The sequence below is a fragment of the Eschrichtius robustus genome, chromosome 8 (assembly GCF_028021215.1).
Source record: "Eschrichtius robustus isolate mEscRob2 chromosome 8, mEscRob2.pri, whole genome shotgun sequence".
Taxonomy (NCBI): domain Eukaryota; kingdom Metazoa; phylum Chordata; class Mammalia; order Artiodactyla; family Eschrichtiidae; genus Eschrichtius; species Eschrichtius robustus.
This window is the reverse complement of record NC_090831.1, coordinates 125,201,020-125,223,998: the sequence shown is the minus strand read 5'-3', so window position 1 is coordinate 125,223,998 and position 22,979 is coordinate 125,201,020. Positions and strand designations below refer to the sequence as shown.

At 37.3% G+C, this 22,979-nt stretch overlaps 1 protein-coding gene across 5 annotated transcripts in view; it reads right to left on the bottom strand.

The window, feature by feature from the left end:
• Positions 1 to 22,979, bottom strand: part of GALNT11 (polypeptide N-acetylgalactosaminyltransferase 11) — a 48,629-nt gene that overhangs the window by 17,301 nt on the left and 8,349 nt on the right. For 4 of the 5 annotated variants that reach the window (XM_068549724.1, XM_068549720.1, XM_068549723.1 and 1 more), the window contains exons 2-5: positions 7,849 to 8,181; positions 4,510 to 4,633; positions 2,960 to 3,126; positions 934 to 1,059 (exon numbers count right to left, since the gene is read on the bottom strand). In XM_068549724.1, coding sequence (XP_068405825.1) covers positions 934 to 1,059; positions 2,960 to 3,126; positions 4,510 to 4,633; positions 7,849 to 8,143 — 712 coding nt within the window. In that variant the 5' untranslated portion in view covers positions 8,144 to 8,181. Of the gene's footprint in view, positions 1 to 933; positions 1,060 to 2,959; positions 3,127 to 4,509; positions 4,634 to 7,848; positions 8,182 to 8,266; positions 8,399 to 22,979 lie in introns of those variants that run through there. The other variant, XM_068549721.1, reaches the window with a different exon arrangement.

The following is a 22,979-nucleotide window of genomic DNA, read 5'->3' as shown; positions in this document are numbered from 1 at the left end:
AAAAAACTAAATGACTATTGTTACCTGAAAAACAACAAACTCTCAGTAACAATATACTATAACAGTACGATGTTCTGTGACATAATCTTGCCATTCCCTACAAATACCCCACAATTTTCTCTCTATCTCATGCCTTCAATATGTCAAAACTAGACTCTAAAGAAGAAAAATCGCCTTGAATTCAATCTGCATATGACTGCAGACTGGATGGAGGGGAGCTACTTCTCATTTTTTGTTAATTGCTCCTGTTCACTGCAGGTTTAAGAGAAAGGAGGGAAGAAGAAAGAGTCTAAAAATGAAGTCACAGCTAAACCCAGCAAATGGGACAGTGGGTATACAAGGAGGGGTGGTGGCAGAAAGCAGTGCCAACCACTTAAACCCCAGTGACTGGTTATCTTGAGGAGAGCAGTATATGGGAAGGTAGGAGATGTTTTTCACTACTAGGGCATGCATGCCCCCCCAAAGTTCTGGAATTTTAAAATTATCTTCATGATTTTTTTTGCCATATCCAGGCATTACCTGCAGTATTAGATACCTAATATTTTTAAACAAATTCATTTGTTTTAACTTAAATAAATGTATTTTAAAAGGAAAATTTTTATCAAGATCATAAATGAAAAAAATTAGGATCACCAACCTTCCACAGAGGTAACCGTAAAAAGAAATACATTTGAATCGATATAATGTAACTGAAGAAAAACCAGAAAGGCAGACCACTGAGGACTCGAGTTCACCTCCTTGGAGCCTGTGCTTTGGGACAACCGGGTTGGAGTTATGGAAAGGCCTTTCCCAAACTGAACAAGCCTCACCTTTCCTGCTGGCAGTGCCCACTAAGACACCACCTTTCAGAGACTGACGCAGGATCAGGAGGGCAGGAGACTCAGAGCCCTCATCACTCAACACCCACCAAGAAAGGCCAACGGGAAGTTCTACCTGTTGCGTGGGCTGCTCCAATCATTCTTCCTCGAATCAATCCCTCACGTTTTGTATTTCTTATTACTTTAATCTTTCCAGGGAGGTATTTTTGGATGTATTCATCTAGTTCTCCTTTCACATCATCTGAAAATGAACAGTCGCACAACTGTTCAAACCACATGAGACATATGCACAGACATTTTGCAGATTCTCTAGTCGTGGCTGGTACTTGCGACAACAAATTTTTAGGCAAATATAGAATCTTCCTCTGCTTTATTTTAAAAGAAGATCATAGCTTATCTTGGAAGGAAGAAATGAGGGTTAAGAGTTGGAATACTAGCCTAAAGGAATAGTTACTTAAGTTATAGACTTATCTGTATTTCCATAGCAACTAACACAATGCTTTGCATAAAGAATGTTTGAAGTGAGTATCTTGAGTGAATGAATGTTTGGCTGACTGCATATGAATCAGATTTAACACAAAATGATATGTAAATATCTTTTGTTTCAAAGTGATTTATTAAGTCCTACTCCATTTCAGAATAGTTGAGAAACAACTTCTATTGCCCTACCAAGAATTATATAATAGCAGCAGTAAATACATTCTTTTATTAATTTAGCACCTTCCATGGGCACTAAATATTTTTTATAAATTCTAGCTCATTTACCTTTAAATTTCATAATAACTTCAAAGATCATATAAGATAGTAATAAGTAATTCTTTCCATAGTTAGTATATAAACCGTCGTAAATGATCATGAATTTTCGCTTTTAGAAAAAATACCCACAAAATGAAAAATACAGGTTTACTTAAAAAAAAAAATTCAACATCATAAATTCTAGAATTATACTACTTAGCCAATCTTCTACTTGGTCCAGACTCAAATTCTTGGTTTTTTTAATCATTCATTTTTGAAATTAATTTTTTTTCTATTTCTATGAGATTTCAATAGTTACCAAGGTTTGAGAATTCTGCACCCATTGGTCTCAGTGTACATTTCCTCATTTTGTATACTTAAGTATACTTGCATACCAATTCTGTTGTTGATATATGAGAGATACTTAATAAACCCTTGAGTTGTGAAAAAATATGTAATTGACATACAATTTATCAGTGTATCTCTGCAGGTTACTGTAATGAAAATAGCAGAAGGCTTGGAGTTATGTAGACCAGGGGTCTAATTTCAACTCTACCACTTAACAGCTACAGGATCTTGAGCAAATTACTTAATATTTCCTCCTCTGTAAAATGGGGATACAACCTCTCTCACAAGGTTGAAGACAGCCCTCCATCCTGCTGTGTGTACATGAAATCACTTATAGGAAGAGTCTATGTTGAATTAAAGAAAGGTCTGAGGTATGTACTGAATCATAAAATACTGGCCTTCAGAGATCATCTAAGAGCTATCAGAATGCAATCCACCTTATCTAGAGACAGCTGATGTAACAGACTGATGAGATAAACGTAAGCCAAAGCATTATGTCTAGTTAAAAAAGCCAATCTCGAAAGGTCACATACTGTATGATTCTGTTTATATAACATTCTTGAAGGGGTGATGGAGCAGTCCAGTCTGTACCTTGACTGCAGTGGTGGTTACAGAAATCTACTCATGGGATAAAATGACAAATAACTGTACACACATATTGTACCAATGTTAAATTCTGGGTTTTGATATTATACTATAATGATGTACGATGTAACCAATGGAGGAAACTGGGTGAAGGGGTACACAGGACCTCTTTGTAACTTACTGTCTATCTATAGTTATTTCAAAATAAAAATATTCTTTTAAAAAGGTAAGCCAAGGGAAAAATTTCAAGGGCCAAATTTGGGTAGCACAGTTTGAAAACAGATTACAAAGATAATGCAGTTTCTTTGAAATTACCCTATAATCAGGCATTTAATTGTGGTTGGCTCTGTTGCAACTGTGTACATGAGGGTCCTCCTATCCACTAAGTACCGCATGGTCAGCTCTGCTGACGTGGTCAGTACGACAGTGAACAACAGCACAGACCCCACGCTGCCAATTACAACAGTCCTCACCGAAGTCACTGTCATCGTCCACGAGGATAATTTCGTGAAGAAGCCGGGCTGGAGTGCGGTCTAGCACGCTGTGCACGGTCCGGAGCAAGGCAGAAAAGGCTTCGTTGTAGAAACAAATAACAACACTAGCGACTGGCAGATCCGTCGGGTAAGACCTGTCTTTACATCTGTGAAGACGAATATGGGAAAATTCTGACATTTTAAAAGCTCAAATGTTTTAGGTTATTATTCACTAAACATTAACTGTCCCCTTGTTTGGCCTCTTCCTTACATTATTAACAATTTTTTAAAAAGCGTTTAAGATAACAATGTGTTTTCTTATTCAAGAGTTTTACATTTGTTAATGATTTCTCCCTCCAGTACCTGCAACTCCGCTTATTTTTAGGTCAACGTTTTAAAAACTTGAATTTTTTTTCTTTTTTGATACATAAAAGTGTGTTTTTACTAAAATCACTGCAAGTTTTTAATGCAGCACTCATAAGCTGATGTTCAGTTTCTTCTCCTCAATGAGGTTTCAAAAGGAAATGTGAAATTATGTATTTGAAAATTTTATTTTTTGCCCAATAATAGAAAAAGATTTTAGTAAACTATGATGTATATCAGGATAATGGAAGAGCTTCCATGTAAGCAACTATTTGATAAAAAGGATTAAGTGGCTTTAAGCAACCACAATAAAAAAAAACCACTAACTTAAACAATAAAATCTGGAATTCCATGTTCTTTTGCATGGTATACAAAGCCTTCCAATGTCTGGGCCCTGCCCACCTCCAGTTTCTTGCCATTCCTCCACTACAGGCAAAGTGAACTGTTTCAGTCCCTTTGACAAATAGTATAATTTTATGCCTCGATCTGTTCCCTATATAGGGGAAAACCTTCCCTTACGTCACTGCTCAGTCATCACCCTCTATGAAGCCTTCCCTGGTCATTCTGCTTTGGAGGACCCCATTTCACCAACTCCTATCACAGCCCTCATTCTTGTGGTACTGCAATTACTCACTTCTTTATCTACCTCCCCTGCTAGACTCTAAGCCCTGTGAACCGAGAGACTATGTCTTATTTTGTTTATTTCCAGGGCCTAATAGAGAGTCCAGCAAACAAAAGGTGCTGAAACAGATCTGTGGAATGAATGACTGATTGACCATATGAATGAAAAGCCTTTGAAGAAACAAAAATAATGAAAACAGAAAAGTGAGATGATGAGTAGAATTCTTCACTGATATTAATTCCTTTTTGCCATGAATCCAATAAACAAACATTTAAAATAAACTTATGCTTGGATGGTTATTTAATTATATGCAGGTAGCACCTCCCTCCTCTTTCCCACGATTTTAAATTTCAAAAGAAACACAGCAAGCTCTAGAACTTTGTCAGTACAATCTCAGACCATGTGGCTTCAAGCATAACATGAGTGGAAATCTGTCTTAAGTTTTCTAGTATCCTGAATAATAAGCCTAATTGCAAAATATTAACACCATCCCCATGACTTATTATGCTGGCACTAAAAACACTGTGTTATTAAAGTGATTAGCAGAAACCAATAAGGAACATACGCTGCATTCCTTGTATCTGGCACATCTCTATGGTAGCCCAAGCGGTTACTAATAAGCATATTGAAGGCATGTTTCTGATACCCCAAGTCTCTCAACTCCTGATCACGTTCATTAAAAATCATACCTGCAAAAGAGTGACGTCACAGTCAGTACATTAAATCTGGAAAGGAATGCTACAATTACTGTTATATTATGATCCTAACGTCTTATAACCAGGTAATAGCCATGTTTCTCAAATCTAGTTTGTCTCCATTTTCAAAAAAGTAAATTGAGGTTTAAGTCAAATTTTTATCAGTTTAGCTCAAACAGCAAGTGTGCCTTAACCATAAAGACACCTGCTCACTAGCCATAATCTTAAGACTATTTTCAAGAGAAAAACTTACCCATGACCAAGAAAAAAGAGACTTAATGATGATTTTTCCATAAAAGCAATAGATTATAGAACCCCATATGGATCTCAACAGGCCCCAATTAATGCAAGGTTTTGTTAATTTTTGTCTGAAAAAAAAATTTTTTTTTTTAACGGCAAGTTTTTATATGAACGCCTCCCCTAAAAAATTATACTACTGATAAACCTTTCTATAAAGTCTCTGGTCAAGAAAGTCCTCCACAGATCTAATCAAGATCATTATAATTTAACATCTTTGCTCTAATGTTGCCAGAAATCTTACCTTTACCAAGAACAATAAAGCCTCCTCTTGCTTTCTCTTTCCCACATAAAACCTTTAGCCTCTCCTCACAGAATGACTCCCTTGTAACAGCATTTCTCAAAATCTGGTCATGGAAAACTAATTCCACTGGACATTAATAGACGTTAAAAAGAAAAAAAAAGATTTCACGGTCAAATAATTCAGGAAAAGACTGGATTTTAAAAGTCAAGTAAGGGGGGCTTCCCTGGTGGCGCAGTGGTTGAGAGTCTGCCTGCCGATGCAGGGGACACGGGTTCGAGCCCTGGTCTGGGAGGATCCCACGTGCCGCGGAGCAACTGGGCCCCTGTGCCACAGCTACTGAGCCTGCGCGTCTGGAGTTTGTGCTCCGCAACAAGAGAGGCCGAGACGGTGAGAGGCCCGTGCACCACGATGAAGAGTGGCCCCCGCTTGCCGCAGCTGGAGAGGGCCCTCGCACAGAGGCGAAGACCCAGCACAGCCAAAAATAATAAAAATAATAATAAAAAAAAAAAAGGTCAAGTAAGGGAATTCCCTGGTGGTCCAGTGGTTAGGACTCAGCACTTTCACTGCTGGGGCCCAGGTTCGAGTTGAGTAGGTTTCTTTTTTTTTTTTAAAGAATATTGTTTGTTTTATGGATTCCCAGATGTGAGAGGATGAAATACAGAATGCAGTGTTTCCCCAATTATCTTATTTATCCCTATGATTTCTTGTAAGGGTTTTATAGTCTTTGATCCATTCTGAGTTAATTTAATATGACATGAGGTAAGGGTTCAACTTCATTCCTTTGCATGGGGGTATCTATTTGTCCCAGCACCACTGGTTGAAAAGACCATTCTTTCCACATTAACTGCTCTTGGCACCCTTTCTGAAAATCAACTGACCACAGATGTTACTTGTCCTTAGGTATTATTGACCATAGATGCTACTTGACCACAGATGTCACAGAGTATATTTTCAGACTCTCAGTCTTCTATCCTTTGATCTACTGATACATATCTATTCTTATGCCAGTATCACACTGTCAGGAAGTTTTGAAATAGAGAAGTGTGTGTTCTCCAACTTTGTTCTTTTTCAAGACTGTTCAGGCTATTCAGAGCCCCTTGCAATTCCTTATCAATTTTAGAATCAGCTTTTCCATCTTTTCAACAAAGGCCAATGGGATTTTGATAAGGTTTACATTCAATCTGTGGGTTGCTTTGGGTGGTACTGACATCTTAGCAGTATTTAGCATTCCATCCATGGACCTCTTTCCATTTATTTAGGTCTATTTTTATTTCTTTCAATAGTGCTGTGTAGTTTTCAGTGTACAAATCTTAGACCTCCTTGGCTATATTATTCTTAAGTACTTTATTCTTTCTGATTCCATTGTAAATGGGATTGTCCCCTTAATTTTACTTTTGGGCTGTTTATTGCTAGTGTCCAGAAATACAACTGGTTTTGGTGTGTTGATCTTGTACCCTGTAACTTTGCTGAATTCATTTATTCGCTATAATATTTGTTTGTGATCTTTAGGATCTTTTATAAAGAATTTAGTTTTTCAGGTAGGCAATTTGGGTTTGTCACTTCAAATATCTACAATTCTCTCACTAATTCTTTCACAGGCAAACAAAGTCCATTCAAAACGGTAAACCCAATGTTACTTCTTTATAAAAGTTTTACAAAAATTACTCTAAACAAAAAAACTAGAAATTTTCCCATTAATGCTTTTAAGATGTCCAAATGGCTGTTTGAAAAAGACTGGAAGGTATATTTTATGAAAACTAAAGTAAGTAATAGCCTCCATTTCCTCATATAATTTTAAATATGTTCAACTTCCTGTATTAGGAAGTGATTAAATCCTAGGAACTGATTTTATTCTTTGAAACTATGATGAAGTGAAAAAAAAATGTTTTAACATTTCCTTTATATTCTGTGGATCTTTTAATCTCTCAGAATCTCTTACTATATGCTTTTACTCTTAAATCACTTATTATTTAACGCATCAATGAAGATCAAAGTTCTTTTTTAAGTTTTAAAGACCAAGTTTTAAAGGGCTTATTTATCCCTTAAATAAAATTTGCTGAAACCAGGACTCTAGAATTACAGTATTCAGTGTCTTGCTTCCAAATTGAACAGAATATAATTTTTGAAGAATAAAAAAGTTTCTATTTTATAAACTCCTGTATTTAATAAATATATTCCGGCACCTGAATAATTCTTATAAGTAGAAATCTTATTAGATATAAGTAATCTCAACTTATTTCTAAACTCAATGGTTTATGTTCTGTTTTAATTAACTCTGCCTTTCAAAATATGTTAAATATAGTCACTTTTCAACCATTACTTTCCCTTATTAAATAATGCTAGCAATTATAATCCTTCCCCATAGGTTCCATTTTCTCTCTAGCCACTTAATTTTTCATTCCTTATTTTTTTTTTCCTATTCTGGACCTCATTAGTTTCTCCCAAGTCCTCATAAAATATTGAAGTCAAAACTGGACAAAATAGAATATAACTCCCTACTGAGCCTGCAAAAATCATATGACCTCAGCTAGTTCATGAACGAAATAAATCAATGCAGAAAAAATGTCACATTTCTAATTCTCTGAACAATACATGATTTCAAGAACAGTTAAACTTCCAATGATAAAATACTTTTGACATGCTGCTAGCAAAAATCAAATACACTTACCCAGTTCAGAAGAGAATTTCATGTTGCCTCTTTCTGGATCTTCAATATGATTCTCTATCACATCATCAATTTTGTTTGCTTTGAACTGTGATTCTAACACTTGACTTGGACCTCGAGTGAAACGGGGATAAAATTTTTTGGGGAATGGTCCATGGGGCCCAGACCCCTTGATGGGCACATTCTTAAGTGGCTGAGTCACTTCACTGAAGTTGAAATAAACAAAAAGCAAAACCGTCCAGGTTGCAGATGTAAAAAGGCATCCATAACAGAAATATCGAACTGTGACACTTCCCATTATAGACCTAGCATAGCTGAAGGGCCATTTTCAGTTTCCTAAAAGAGAAAGATAAATATGTTAGACACATCAAGACACTTATAAATCAACTACCAAGTTTATGTTCACTGTTTTCCAACCTACCAAATAGCACTTCTAAACAATTTACTTAGGACCCCTATGCCTACCATTAACCAACAGCCAAATATAAGAAAATATATGGCTAGCACTGAATAAAAAAATAAAGGGATTCGACAATTAAAACCACAAGCCAATGTGTTAGTACTCAGAAAACTAACAGCAGCAAAATAGCTGACTTATTCATTTGCCCATGTTAATGGATACTTCTTCACCTTTGTTCTGCTTTCAGTTTGCTAATTTTTTTTCAGGTTCTAACTTTTCATAAGGAAAATACAAGTACTACATGCGTCATGACAGTACATCTAAGGTCCCTTCTAATTGTAAAATTATAAGACTAAATCTTTTAATCCAAGGATATTAAAATCTGTTATTAAAAATAAGCAACTTGAAAAAATATTCACTTTCCAATCAAAGATTAAACCTGCCCTAATGTCCACTCTAGATTCAACAGTTACATTTCAAATTTATAACTGAAAGAGTTCAAATAATTATATTTTCCCTCTCCTTATGATGTCTTATAAACAATATGGCATTGAACAGCAGTTTTTTCCTAAGCTTTCTGATAATATCTGGTCTTCATGGAGGCCTCACACAACTTCCTGAAGAATTCTTTGTAAAGAGCCCAATGCACATATAAAATAGTTTCACTGAACACGAGGGCAGAGAAACCCTATTTAAGTAATGTATATACAGAAGAAATCTACAAAGCAATACTACTTATCCATTACTTCTTATTTCTATAGTATGAAATAATTTAGAAACTAATATTATTATGCCTCCCAAATCAGGACAAAGCAAATCAACATCAGTAAGCTCCAATTCAAAAATTAAGCTGTTTTGGACTTCCCTGGCAGCGCAGTGGTTAAGAATCTGCCTGCCAATGCAGGGGATGTGGGTTTGAGCCCTGGTCCGGGAAGACCCCACACGGCACGAAGCAACTAAGCCCGTGCGCCACAACTACTGAGCCTGTGCTCTAGAGCCCAAGAGCCACAACTACTGAAGCCCGTGTGCCTAGAACCCGTGCTCTGCAACAAAGAGAAGCCACCGCAATGAGAAGCCCGGGCACCACAATGAAGAGTAGCCCCCGCTCGCCGCAACTAGAGAAAGCCCGCGCACAGCAACAAAGACCCAACGCAGCCAAAATTAATAAACAAAATTAATAAAAACAAACAAAAGTTAAAAAAAAAATTAAGCTGTTTTGTACAGTTATGCTGTAAGCCCAGAAGACAGTAAATAGCTCAATTTCTTAACTATCTGCCAACCAAGAACTATTAGTTATTTCACTACCTGTCAATTCAAAAGCTCAAAAAAAAAAAGAAAACACCACCACCACCATCCAAACAAACAAAAACTCCCACTACAGTAATACCAAAGGGAAATGACTACAGCACAAAAGGAAAGTCAGGTAACAATGAAAGTGCTGTCATGTCAGCTGTTAGCACTTTTTTTTTTTTTTTAAATTTTATTTATTTATTTATTTATGGCTGTGTTGGATCTTCGTTTCTGTGTGAGGGCTTTCTCTAGTTGCGGCAAGTGGGGGCCACTCTTCATCGCGGTGCGCAGGCCTCTCACTATCGTGGCCTCTCCCGTTGCGGGGCACAGGCTCCAGACGCGCAGGCTCAGCAATTGTGGCTCACGGGCCTAGTCGCTCCGCGGCATGTGGGATCTTCCCAAACCAGGGCTCGAACCCGTGTCCCCTGCATTGGCAGGCAGACTCTCAACCACTGCGCCACCAGGGAAGCCCTGTTAGCACTTTTAAAATTAAAGACATGCACAGAAAAAGAACCACTTTATTTGCAAGTAGAAGAAAATGTTGAATGGAGGATTCAAAACAAATGAAAAATTAAAAGTTGCAACTTTGCAATAGAAATGTTGCAGAAATACAGACTAGAAACATTTAGGTGAAACATTAGATTTCAACTAAAGCAGGCATTATAACTTCCTAAAATATTTGCTTGGGGGTAGGAAAAAAACAAGCAAACAAACAACATCGAAAACAAAAGCACTAATTCCTCAAAAGGCCCTGAAATTCTTTAGTTCAAGACTAACTGCACAGGCTGCTCTGATGCCATAAAGAACTGTGCATCTAAGGAGCCAATCGCTTCTTCAACTATCTAAGAAGATTTATATTTAGATTGTTTTCCTCAAACCACTCCAGGCCTTTCCAGTTCAACCTGGCCTCCTTGACCCTGAACGCAGAATGGACCAAGAGAGAAAGTCAGCCAATCCCTTCTCCAATCACAAGAAGCCAGACGATGCTATTCAAGGGCTATTCCATCAAGCAGCTCTGAAAGACAGGTGGACACTGACATTTCGTTCACATCTTTCTTCTTTATCCCAAATCCCACCACCATGTTGGGTGATGTCCAGAATCGTTCAAAACCCTAGTTTCCAAATGTCTTGATTCATGTCCCTCCTACAACCTTCACCCACATTCTACTTAAGGGACCCTGCCCCTACCCTTGATTTTATCATCATCCACAACTGATCGACGAACCTCTTAAATATTAAATGAAAACCTCACTCTCTGAGCACAATCCTGACTCCCCAGCTGTGTTGTTCTTACCCATACTAGCATTTGTCCCCTGGTATCTGCCTGGGTTGGCTTCCAGAGCCCCCACGTATACCAAGATCCACAGATGCTCAAGTCCCTTATTGGCCCTCTTTATCCACGGGTTTCACACCCAGGGATTCAACCAACCACAGATGGCAATTTCTGTCCGCAGTTGGCTGAATCCACAGATTCAAAACCTGTGAAATACGGAGGGCAAACTGTATTATTTATTGAAAAAACTCGACGTATAAGTGGACCCAGGCACTTTAAACCCCTGTTGTTCAAGGGTCACCTGCACTACTATTAGTTACTCTTCAATCTCACTGCAGGCACTCAAACTTTCCCTTCTCTCAAAGCTTATATTTTGTTTCTGTCCCCAGCCACATATCCCTTAAGGACTTTACTTCCTTCCCTACCCAGTTTTGAACACGATGTTGGATAATACTAGAAAGTGGTAAGTGCTAAGGAGAAAAAATAAAGCTGGGAACAGCGATATGAAGTAGAAAAGGGTATGTGAAATTTTAGGTAGATGGCTAGGGAAGGCCTCACCGAGAAGGTGATATTTAGACAAGGCCTGAAGGAAATAAAGTAGTGAGTACTGCAAATATCTGGGGAAGAGCTGTCCATGAGAGGACAGAGCAAAAGCAAATGCCCTCAAGAAGTGGGGTCAAAGAGTTTGCATCCTATAGACCACATGCTGTGATCACAAGACAACTAAGCTGAAAACCAATCAATGACAAAAAGATAACCAGAAAACTCAAAAAAACGTCTAAATGGAAATTAGAAGCTATTTAGAACTAAATAGTGAAAATACTACTTTTCGAAACTTGTGAGATACAGCAAAAGCCAAATTTATAGCCTGGGATGCTAATGTCAGAAAATACAGACCACAAACAATGAATTCAGAAAAATAGAATAAGCCCAACAAAAGTAAAAGAAGGAAACAAAAACAGTTATATCAGGAATTAACAGAAAATGAAAATGAAACAAGGTAACAAAGCCAAAAGTTGGTTCTTTAAAAGATCAATAAAATTAACAAAGCACTTGGCAAGACTAATCAAGAAAAAGAGAGAAAAAAAAAAGAAAGAAAAAAAGAGAGAAAGCAGGAATAAATAATACCAAAAATGAAAAAGAGAGTATAAATATATATGTGGATTAAAAATAAAAGTATTGTTCATAAATCTAAGTGAAATGGATAAATTCCTAGAAAAATATAAATGCACAACTAAGACTGGTAAATCAGGAAACTGGGATGGCTGTACTAGTCCTTTTGAATATTAAACCATTTCTAGATAAAAACATTTCTAGACAGTTTTACAAGTGAGTTCTATCAAACATTTGAGGAACAGATGAATAGTCTCATACGACTACCTCCAAAGAACAGAAAAAGAGGAAATGTGCTCTTGTCTCACTTTCTGAGGCTATTATCATCCTGGTAACAAAACAGGAACAGTATGAGGAAGGAATATTAAAGACAATCTCTGACAGATTATGAAAATCTTAAAGAGAACACTAAAACTGAAACAAATAATGTTTTAAAAAATGAATACATATGAACAAGTTATATTTACTTCAGGAATACAAGGCTGGTTCAATATTTGAAAACCTATTATTATCTACTACCTTAAAAAAATTAAAGGAAAAAATGCATATGATTTGGTCAGTGGAGGTTATAAAGAGCTTATTAAAATTCAACACTCAATTCTTAGCAACTAGGAATAGGGAAATCCTTAATCTGACCAAGAGCATCTCTAAATATCTTACAGCAAAAATGATACTCAACGGTGAAATGATGAAGTCATTTTCTTTAAAAATAGGGACAAGATTAGGATGCCCACCATAAATATAATATTGAAGGCAACAGTTCCAAAATACAGGAGTCCCTAGAGTGTTTATTACAAATGCAGATTCCTGGGGCTCTGTGCCAGATGCGCTAAACAAGAATTTGCGGAGGTAGCGCTAAGGGGTCTACAGCTTTAACAAGCTTCCACAGTTAATAGGTTACCTATGATGCAGAGACAGATTGGGAACCAAACAACAGATAATGAAAAGACAAGATTAAGTTCTAATCCAATTCTGTCACATACTGGCCATGCAACTTTGGAAAAATTACCCAATTTTCTTAGCCTCATTTTCATCAACTGTATTCCAAGTTAACAATACTGTCTATCTTACTAGATACTTAGAATTAAATGAAATACTTAGAATTATGTAAGATAATATTTGTAAAGCATCAGGTACAATGGTTAGCACACAAACACTGATTTGCACTGGACCAAGATAATCTCCATAAAAACTGTGGCTACCTTTTGTGGCTGTTTCTTTGCTCACTGTACTCCCTTCACTTAGCACAATAAATGGCACATAGAAGATGCTGAAAAATATCTACAGAATGAAAGAATATAGGACAAATTCAACGCATGTTAACTTTTTCCTCCTCATTCGATCTAAATTTAAAATATAATATTAAACGTATTTGTGACCATCTGTTCCTTACAATGACCTACAAGTCCCTAAGAGTCTGACTATATCTCCGACTACTTCCCTCCTCATTTATTTCATCCTAGAAACTGGTCTCCTTATAGGTCACTAAATGTATTAGGGATTATGTGTTGGTTCTTCCCTCTGCCTAGAATACTTTTCATCCCAGCTAAGTTCACCTCTATTGAATCTTTGCTCAAATATTACCTTCTCAACAAAGTTCTATCTAGACTACCATATTTAAAACTGCAACTCAACTGCCAAGCACCAGCACTTCCCATCTTCCCTGCTCCATGCAGCTTACCACCTTCTTACATACTACATTAACTCCTTATTCATTATGTTTATTATTTATTATCTATCTCCCCCCTGCTAGAATGTAAGCTTCATCAGAGCAAGTTTTTTGTCTGTTCTATTTCCTACAGTATCCCCTGAGCTTATAACAACACCTGGCACATAGCAAACATTTAATAAATATTTATTGAAATTAAAGAAAAAATTACTGTAATATGGTTATCAATATGCTTGTAAAGTACGGGATTTCAAAACAAATGTTTACTATCCTGTTTGAGCCAATCAATACCTTAATGCTACACATGGAGATCATGACTACTTTATGTCAACAACAGTATAACAACTGGGCAGGACAATAGCCGTAATTATTATTAGAAAAGGTACAAAAAACAACAGGCTCTCACTGTCCAATTTCACAAATTAAATAAAGCTCTTCGTGATAAAACAGGAGGCTACTTTCCATTTTGTTCACTGCATGATGTTAGGCTACCTCTTGGCTGCCAGCACTTAAGGGCAAAATGAAAAAGTTTTATCCTAAAGACCTCACCCATAAGATTTGGCCAACTCTGTCCAGATTCTTCACGGAATACCCCCAGCTCATCCTCTCCACACAGCTCAACATCAAGAGTCCTTGTCCTGAACTGTAAAATGTATTAACTTTCAACAATCCTATCAGGTAAAAATTATTATTTTTTTCAAGCCATATTATGGTAATTTTTTTAGAGAAATTGTTTTATGTAGTGAATCATTATACTAAATTAAGGAACCTATAAAAATGAGAGGAATTTACAAAATCAGGTCATTTTTTAAATATAATTAATCATAAATCTTCAGAAGCAAAAAAAGACTTCAGAAGTCCTTTAGACAGGTCAAGAAGTTAACAACCAAATATAAAAAAAGTGGAAACCAATCAGATGCCTGTTACATAATAAAGTAACAGGTCCCTAACTGCTTAAGGAAAGAAATTAAAACATCCAAACAAAAATCAAAAGGCTGAAAATTTAATCTAATCTATGCTAACAAATAATGAATCCAGCATCTACACAATAAAGTCTTTTTGCTTCATACTGTTTGCCATTCCGTCTGCATACCCATGGCTTCAACATCCAAGGCTTGAAAGCCTTTAAAAGGAGGGTCAAAGCAAATATTTAAGGTTAGTTAATACAAAACAACTAGTAACCAAACACTTTCAATCATAAACTTGAATAGTTAATAAAGCAAAAACTTCAGCAGTTAGATATCAATGTAATATATTTTTCAAAAATTAAATGAATAAAAGACTAACCACCTGTTTACATGAATTTGCAGTGAGACAAGATGGTATGGTTTCATGTTTTCTCTAGCCATGGTCTGGGAGCTGCTCAGGAACAGGTGCCTTGTAAGCTAAGAGTCAGGGTTTTGCCAGGGAGGTACAGAAGAAGAATGGGGAAAGGTATATGCAATGTGCTGATTAGAATGACAAACCACAGATTTAAGCCAGACAAGGAGAAATGAGAGGATAAGGAAGAATGAAGCAGGATGAAAAAACGTGGATGGGCCAATGATCAGAGACTCCGATGTGGCTGAATGATTGTTGGAGTTATGTTACCAAAGAGAGTGACCTGGAAAGACTGAATGTTGTGGTTGGAAAATGAGATGCCAACACTCAGATTCTGGAGAGGTATAGTTAATGACAGAAGAATCCTTTCCAGATACACGGACTGGAGATATACCAATGAACAATTTGCCTATAGTATAAGCATTGTTATGCTTACTGTAAGCAAACCCCCTTAAGGACAGGATCATTCCCATCTTTCCAAACCCATTATGTTTAGCACAGTGTCTGGTGTTAACAATTAACAAATAACTATATAATTTTTAAGGTGTATTTCTGTTCCAAAAGAAGTTACAGGACACTTTTAGATTCTGTGCAACAAGAAATCTTAGAGAAGAGTATAATATGTAAGCAGAGCACATCCTGGGAAATCAATGTTTACTCTGAAGGAGGAGGAGAGGAGGAAGACAGCTAAGCAGTTTACATAGACAGTTTCATTGTCATTTTTTTTAATTGAACTATAACTGACTTACAATATTATATTAGTCTCAGGTATACAACAGAGTGATTCGGTATTTTTATACCTTACAAAATGATCACCACGATAAGTTATCTCTCACCACAAAGTTATTACAACATTATTGACTATATTTCTTATGCTGTACATTGCATCCCTGTGACTTATTTATTTTGTAACTGTAAGTCTGTACCTCTTAATTTCCTTACCTATTTCATGCATTCCCCCACCCCCCCATCCTCTCTGGCAATTACCAGTTTTTCTGTATCTATGAGTCTGTTTCTGTTTTATGTCTGTTTGTTTTCTTTTTTAGATTCCACATATAAGTGAAATCTTTCTTTGACTTATTTCACTTAGCATAATACCCTCTAGGTCCATCCATGTTGTCACAAATAGCAAAGGTTCCACTGTTTTTTAATAGCTGAATAATATTCCATTGTGTGTGTGTGTGTGTATATATGTGTGTCTATATGTATCACATCTTCTTTATCGATTTATCTATCAGTGGATACATAGGTTGCTTCCATATCTTGGCTATTATAAATAATGCTGCAATGAACATAGGGGTGCATAAATCTTTTCGAATTAGTGTTTTATGTTTTCTTCAGAAAAATACCCAGGAGTGGATTTGCTGGATCGTATGGTGGCTCTATTTTTAATTTTTTGAGGAAACTCCACACCGTTTTCCATAGTGGCTGTTCAAAAACCAAGCCTTTTTTTGCTACCATCAGCATCTACTGTTACACCAAAAATGCTTTGTGGCAAACTATTAGGTCACACAGGTCTAAAATCTCATGAGATCTCACTGAAGTTAAATTCCTGCATCATTATCAGATTAGAGTGAAGGGTATTTCTCAATAGCACAATAGTTGAAGCTAAGAAGACCCATTTTGAGATGCTTTTCACAGTCATCTTCTAGTAACAAAGAACACAGTACATACCCACTACTACTCAATTATGCTCCATAAAGTAAATTATGTACAGTTCACTAAGACAACGCCTATTATACAGTGTCACTCTACAGATACTTAAAATCATTCCATTAATTTTCCAATCATAGCCTATTAAATGTACTAAATGATCCAACATTTTTCTTCTGAAAATCATTAAATAATCCTAAAGAAAAGGCTAACACTGGGAACACAGTAGGAGCTTTATATGCCAGACACCATGTAAGGTGCCGGGGATTGACACTTTAAGTTCTGCTATTATGCTACAAAATCAGAAAATACATGTGTTGAGAAGCCGGAGCTGGTGTATTGAATTAAAAATGCTGAGTGAGGGGACTTCCCTGGTTGCGCAGTAGTTAAGAATCTGCCTGCCAATGCAGGGGAACACGGGTTCGAGCCCTGGTCCGGGAAGATCCCACATGCCGTGGAGCAACTAAGCCCGTGCGCCACAACTACTGAAGCCCGCGCGCCTAGAGCCCGTGAGCCACAACAAGAGAAGCCACCATAATGAGAAGCCAGCGCACAGCAACGAAGACCCAACGCAGCCAAAAAAAAAAAAAAAATTAAAGTAAAAAAAAAAAAAAAAAAAGATACCCTAAAAAAAAAGATGCCCTGGGGAAAGCAAAGTGGGAACTTAGGGCAGGCACCCTAAACTCAAGCCCTGATCTGAATGTCTAGACTCTGGGTGTGAGTAGAATTATCATAGTGTAAAATGCCTAGGCAGCAACTCAGAAAAACAAAGTTGTTTTCCTCAAAAGTTGTTTTTCTCATCACAGTGCAGATGAGCCAAAAGTTAAAAATTAAAACCCCCCTGAAATCTCACCACTATTAATGTTTTGCTGTAAATTCTACTAGTTGTTTTTAATCTTTCTACACTAGCCATAAAATGTTATACTGCTATTTGCAGTTACTGAAAAATAAATTTAATAGATTATGGTTAGCAGCATTATGGATAATGTTCTATTTTTCTTCATTTAAAAAGAAATACAAAGAATATGTATTTTTTTAATAATCAGCGTAAAAATTTTCTTAGGAAAAAATTTCCTTTCCTAACTTAAAAATATAAGAACAAATTTGGAGAGGATTAAATAGTAGAAGGCTTCAAATGAAATATATGGTCTTTTCTTTTAACCTCAGAAGCAAAGGGATTTTAGCATACTTAAAGAAAGAAATATTTTAATTCCATTAATTTGTCAAAAATTTGAGAATAAAATTTGGACACTAAACAAATATTCTAAAAGCATGATTTGAAAAACTGTTTTTTCTCTATAAAACATTATCTAGTCTGAAATTAGCGTGCCTCTTTGAATACCCATCTTTTTTTTTTTTACTACAAGGCTAATGAGACAATTCAGTTTAACAGGACAGCCCCCATTTTCCTTCAGTACAAAATAATTTTCATAATATTTAATGAAGTTTAAAATGTCTCTCTTTAAATGTTAAGTATTTACCTTTCAGTAGTTTCTAGCTACTTTCTCATCAGTATACTCTATATTCCAAAGGGTCAAACAGCAAACATTTGTTAGCTTTTTCCTTAAGAGAGACACGTTCATATTTTAACTCAGCTGTAGTCACGTAAGGACAAATACTGATTTACAACACTGCCCTTCCTACATACCCTGTGAAATTACCAGGTGATGACAACACAAAAGTACACATGATTCTTTCTCATTCCTTATCTACTCTGAAGACTAGAAGGAAACATAGTTCATAATTACAAATAAGGCGATTACTGAATTAGGAAAGGTTCAGAGCAAATTCCAGACATCGTATGCTCCCTGAGAACAATCCTTTGACCTCTGATATTTAGGAATCTCCTCTCTATAAGAAAATCAAGAAGCATAAATACATGTAACTGTCTATATATTATACCTCAAATGCAGATGAAAACCACATGGTAATGTTGATTGGAGGTAGAAGCAAATTTAATTAAACACTAAAGAATAGAAAACTAAAAGGATAGACAATATGACAAAGTACTTAAAATATCCAAACTTAGGACACCTGCTTGGTCATTGAATATGGGCTGGTAGAGGCTGACTATAAGTAGAAAGTAGCAGCTCTCCCTGGTTAAGACCTGTGGAAGAAAATAAGGAGAAAGTGACCACAGCCTCATAAGGGCCTGCGCAACAAACATGTACATCTGTAGTCAGAAGCCAAGCAGATAAAAGAAGCAAGAGAGAAAAAACATAAGAGTGGTGGCAAGTGGCGGGGTACATCCCCCACCTGATGCAATTCAAACTCAAAAACTGCAAAAGCTGTTGACCAGCCTCCAGACTGCAACTTCTGACAGAGGCACATAAAATGAATAGTACATAAACACAACCCCCAAAACTTTAAAACTGTTATTTCTTGTTCCCTTTCTGCCCATAAAAAGGGGGATTAAACCAAAAGTACATCAGATAAAGATGAAATAAATGAACAAGGAAAAAAGTGGTTGCTAGAAATAAGTGTTCTGAGATATCCAAACACATACAATACAGACAGCATACATACATCCATGGTCTTCTACAGCCAGCTTTGTCCTAGGGTCCAAAGACATACTAGCAGAGTTGACTATCCTTAAACCATGGCTATTGAGTGTTTTATTCTGCTAGCACGTCATGAGCCTCTTGGTGTATACGGTGCCAACAAAGTGGTTTATGTACATTAGTCAAGTATGCAAATTAAGACTAACAAAAATAGAGCAAGATACTAGTCCATGGTGTAAAATATAATAGATAGGGAAAGAACAATGCTTATCTTTTTCCCTCTTGATTGTACAGAAATTAAGTAACATGCTTTAAGGATACAGAGCTAGTAAGGGGAGAAACTGGATTTGAATCCCGGTGATCTGATGTCAGCCCTATGTCCTTAATCACTTTGTAATACCACCTGGCAAGGAACAGACCAGTGATTTCCTATTTGCCACTCTTTAAAAAATATATCATCCAGTGATTTTTTTTAACATAAATTTATGTTTCCCACGAGATTCAAGATATCAGTAATTCTCCTCCCAAGCAAGAAGTTCACCTCTCTGGATTTCTATCATCTCCTAAAATCTTAGCCCAGTAATTCTTTACTATTTTGTAAATTCTCAGACTTTTCAGGAGCATCAACTAGCTTGAATGAAGTTACCCAGTCTGCCATTACCAGAGGCACAAGGCTAGGGTTATGTTCTAAACTGTTGCTTTTGGGGGATTTTTTCAATTTTTTTTCAATTATTTTTTTTTGGCCACACCACGCAGCTTATGGGATCTTAGTTCCCCAACCAGCGACTGAACCCAGGCCCTCAGCAGTGAAAGCGTGGAGTCCTAACCAATGGACCTCCCAGGGAATTCCCTGCTTTTGTATTTCAAAGTGAACAGGCTAGGTACTACCAAAAAGAGACCATCAGCAAATCATAATGTGACAGAATCTTCAGCCTTTTTCAGAAAACTCATTTCTGAATGCAATCTACCACCTCAAGAGGTTTAGAAGGCTAACAAATCTAATTGGCAAACAACCAATTTCTACCCTAGCTCATCCTGTTGAATCACGCTGTAGGAAATCAATACAGCAGACAATGTCATTTGCCCATCCTCTCGAGCCTTACCAACCTGCACAGGTAGGTCTGACTTCCAACTGCCAGCACCTGCATCTCCAGCCTCTGGAGCCCATCTGCCCACCTGCAGGGTAGGCCCACAAATATGGGGCAATGTGTCCCTCCCAAAGGGCAGCCCTCAACAGTGGACTGGTAAAAAAAAGGCCAGCTCCTTCCCACCCTCCCCATCAGGATAACTCTGCCACCTGTAATTCTACATTAGCTCCCAGTGTTCCCCAGCATGATTAAGCTTTAACTGCCCACAGTGGAAACTGGTTTAAAAACATGCCCTTTACTGGCTGACTTTCCTACCTCTTGCTTCCTCATTCCCGTACTGGTGTGTCCTGGGATTACTCACAAACAATTTGGATTTGAATTTATATCTCAGGATTTGCTTCAGGAGGAACTCAAACTAACAGAATCAGGTTTCTGCAGATAAGGGACAATTTGACAAATTCTTACATGTACTAATTTTTTATTTCTAAATAGAAAATTTAGTAAAGACTGAGCTACTATAGCTTTTGCTGACTATAAAGTACAAAATAATGCATACAAAAAGCTTTTCTGAAGAGTTGCAAGATATTTTTATACTTGCAAAAAAAGAACATTTCAAAGTGATAAGCTTTTCTAAGGAAATCAAAAGCTATCAGGAAATGTAGCCTGAAATCATTGTTAATCAGCTGATAAATGAAGTATCAAATTCAGCCTACATCATCAACTCTAGATACAACACCAGCTGTCCTGAACCTATGTATGTATGTACTTCACTCAAGACGGTAACAAGCCATAAAGTCTAAGTTAAAAAGCATGCTTTCAGCTCCAACATGAAAAGAGCTTAGAAGCCATCACTTCCATCCTTACAAGAACAAACTGAAAATCAATGACACTTTTGAACCCATCAGAGAACTAAGGTTACAGGACAAACTACCACCCAAAACCTGGAGACACAGCTGATATCTGCTTACCTGAAGCAAAAGCTGCAGGAGCCATAAGCTGGTGCTGGAGACTAGGGGCGAACTGGCGTGAAAGTGAAAAACTGCAGGGATGCAGTCTTTGGTGGGGGGGGGGGGGGGGTTCCACACTTCTGTGGGCTTTACCTCCAGGAATCCCACCAGGTCTGCACTGTGAAGGTGAAGGCCCCAGAAAGATTCCCCTCGTGACCACAGCAGGGAGGGGAAGAGTAATCATTGCAAAACATGAAACAAGCCCAGAGTTTCCTTCATAACAAAGGCATATGCTCCAGGGGAAAAGACACTGCCAGAGCTTTCTCCAGATTAAGAAAAGGCATTCCTCAGCATTTTACTTTGAAAAGTTAAGGGTGCTTTAAGTGGCAGTTGAATGAACTTCCTGGAGGGAAGATTATTCTGCATCTAGCCAGCACTTGCTACATCGTAGCTGCTCACAACTTCATTCAAAGGACTTGAAAATCAGATCTTTGCCTGTTTTCCTCAAATGCTGACTTTAGCCTATTGAAGCACCACAGATGAACTGACTCCTTTGACAACTGAAAATAAAGGGAAGAACTATGTAGACCAGGTGCCTCACACAGGGCTTGGCACCCAGGTGATGAATAAATAAGTGTTGGCTGAACTGAACGCTTCCAATCAAAGGCATTTGAGATGTGCTATTCATATTCTACAAAATAGCTTGAATTATTTAGAACGTCAAAACAGGAAAGGGCATGTGGCAAGTTAAGGAAATTAAAGAGAAATGGGGTATAAATGGAATATTAAACCTTTGAAATTCAAAATAAAGAACCTGGTTATAAAAAAAAAAAAAAGAAAGAAAGAAGGAAAGAGCATTCCTCCCACTCCAGCCCCTCCAAGCCTTCCAGTCAAACCTAAGGGGGGAAACGTAATCAACAAAGGTGAAGCCTTCCAGAAAATAGACTGGGAACTCTGCAGCTAGGGAAGGGAGTACATTACAGGGAGGAAAAAAGCTACAGCAATGGAGAACACTTGTGAAGGTCACAGACGTAGGCTGAGATTTAATTGGAAGATTGCAGAACTCTTACCCTCCCTCACACTTTTTACCATCACACCAGCAGGGCTCCAAATATAATACTGGTGGGTTACAGCTGAAAGAGATGCAAGACACAGACTCTCTCTGGGGAACAGTACTTAGAAAACCCCAAAGTCAAGAGGGCAGATATAAACAAGGGAACTAGAAGAATTTGAAGCCTCTGGCACCTGTAGCTACAGCAAATATTAAACACTGCCAAACCCCTATTAGTTCCTATTACCTGATACAACGTGTCAGTCTTTCAAAAGCAACAACTAAAAAATGCAAGGCATAATAAAAGAGAAAACAGTCTGACAAGACAACGCAATCATTAGAACCAGACTCAGATGACATAGATTTGGGGATTATCAGACAGGGATTTTGAAATATCTGTAATTAATATGTTAAGGGCTCTAATGGAAAAAGACAACATGCAAAGAACAGAAGTGAAACAGGAGGGAAGGAGGCAGGGCACAACCTTTGAAAGAATGACATAACCTAAGGACATGACATAAAGTGATTAGAACCAAATGGGTCCAAGATGGCAAACAAGTCGACTTTTTCCAGTAGACCTGGAGCCTCAGTATACGCTCACATCAGCAAGCTAAATGACACACCCACAGGCGCCAGGACAGTTCCAAGACTGACCATAAGGATCAAAAAGTGGACAGTGGCCCAGTTCCTGGAAATCCCCACCCCTTCCTAAAATAGCTGGAATACTCCTCCCACTCATTAGCCTATGAAATTACCCACTCCCATACCCTGGTGCCTTTCTCACCTTCTGAGATGGCCCACATTCTGTGGAGCATGTTTCTCTCTAAAT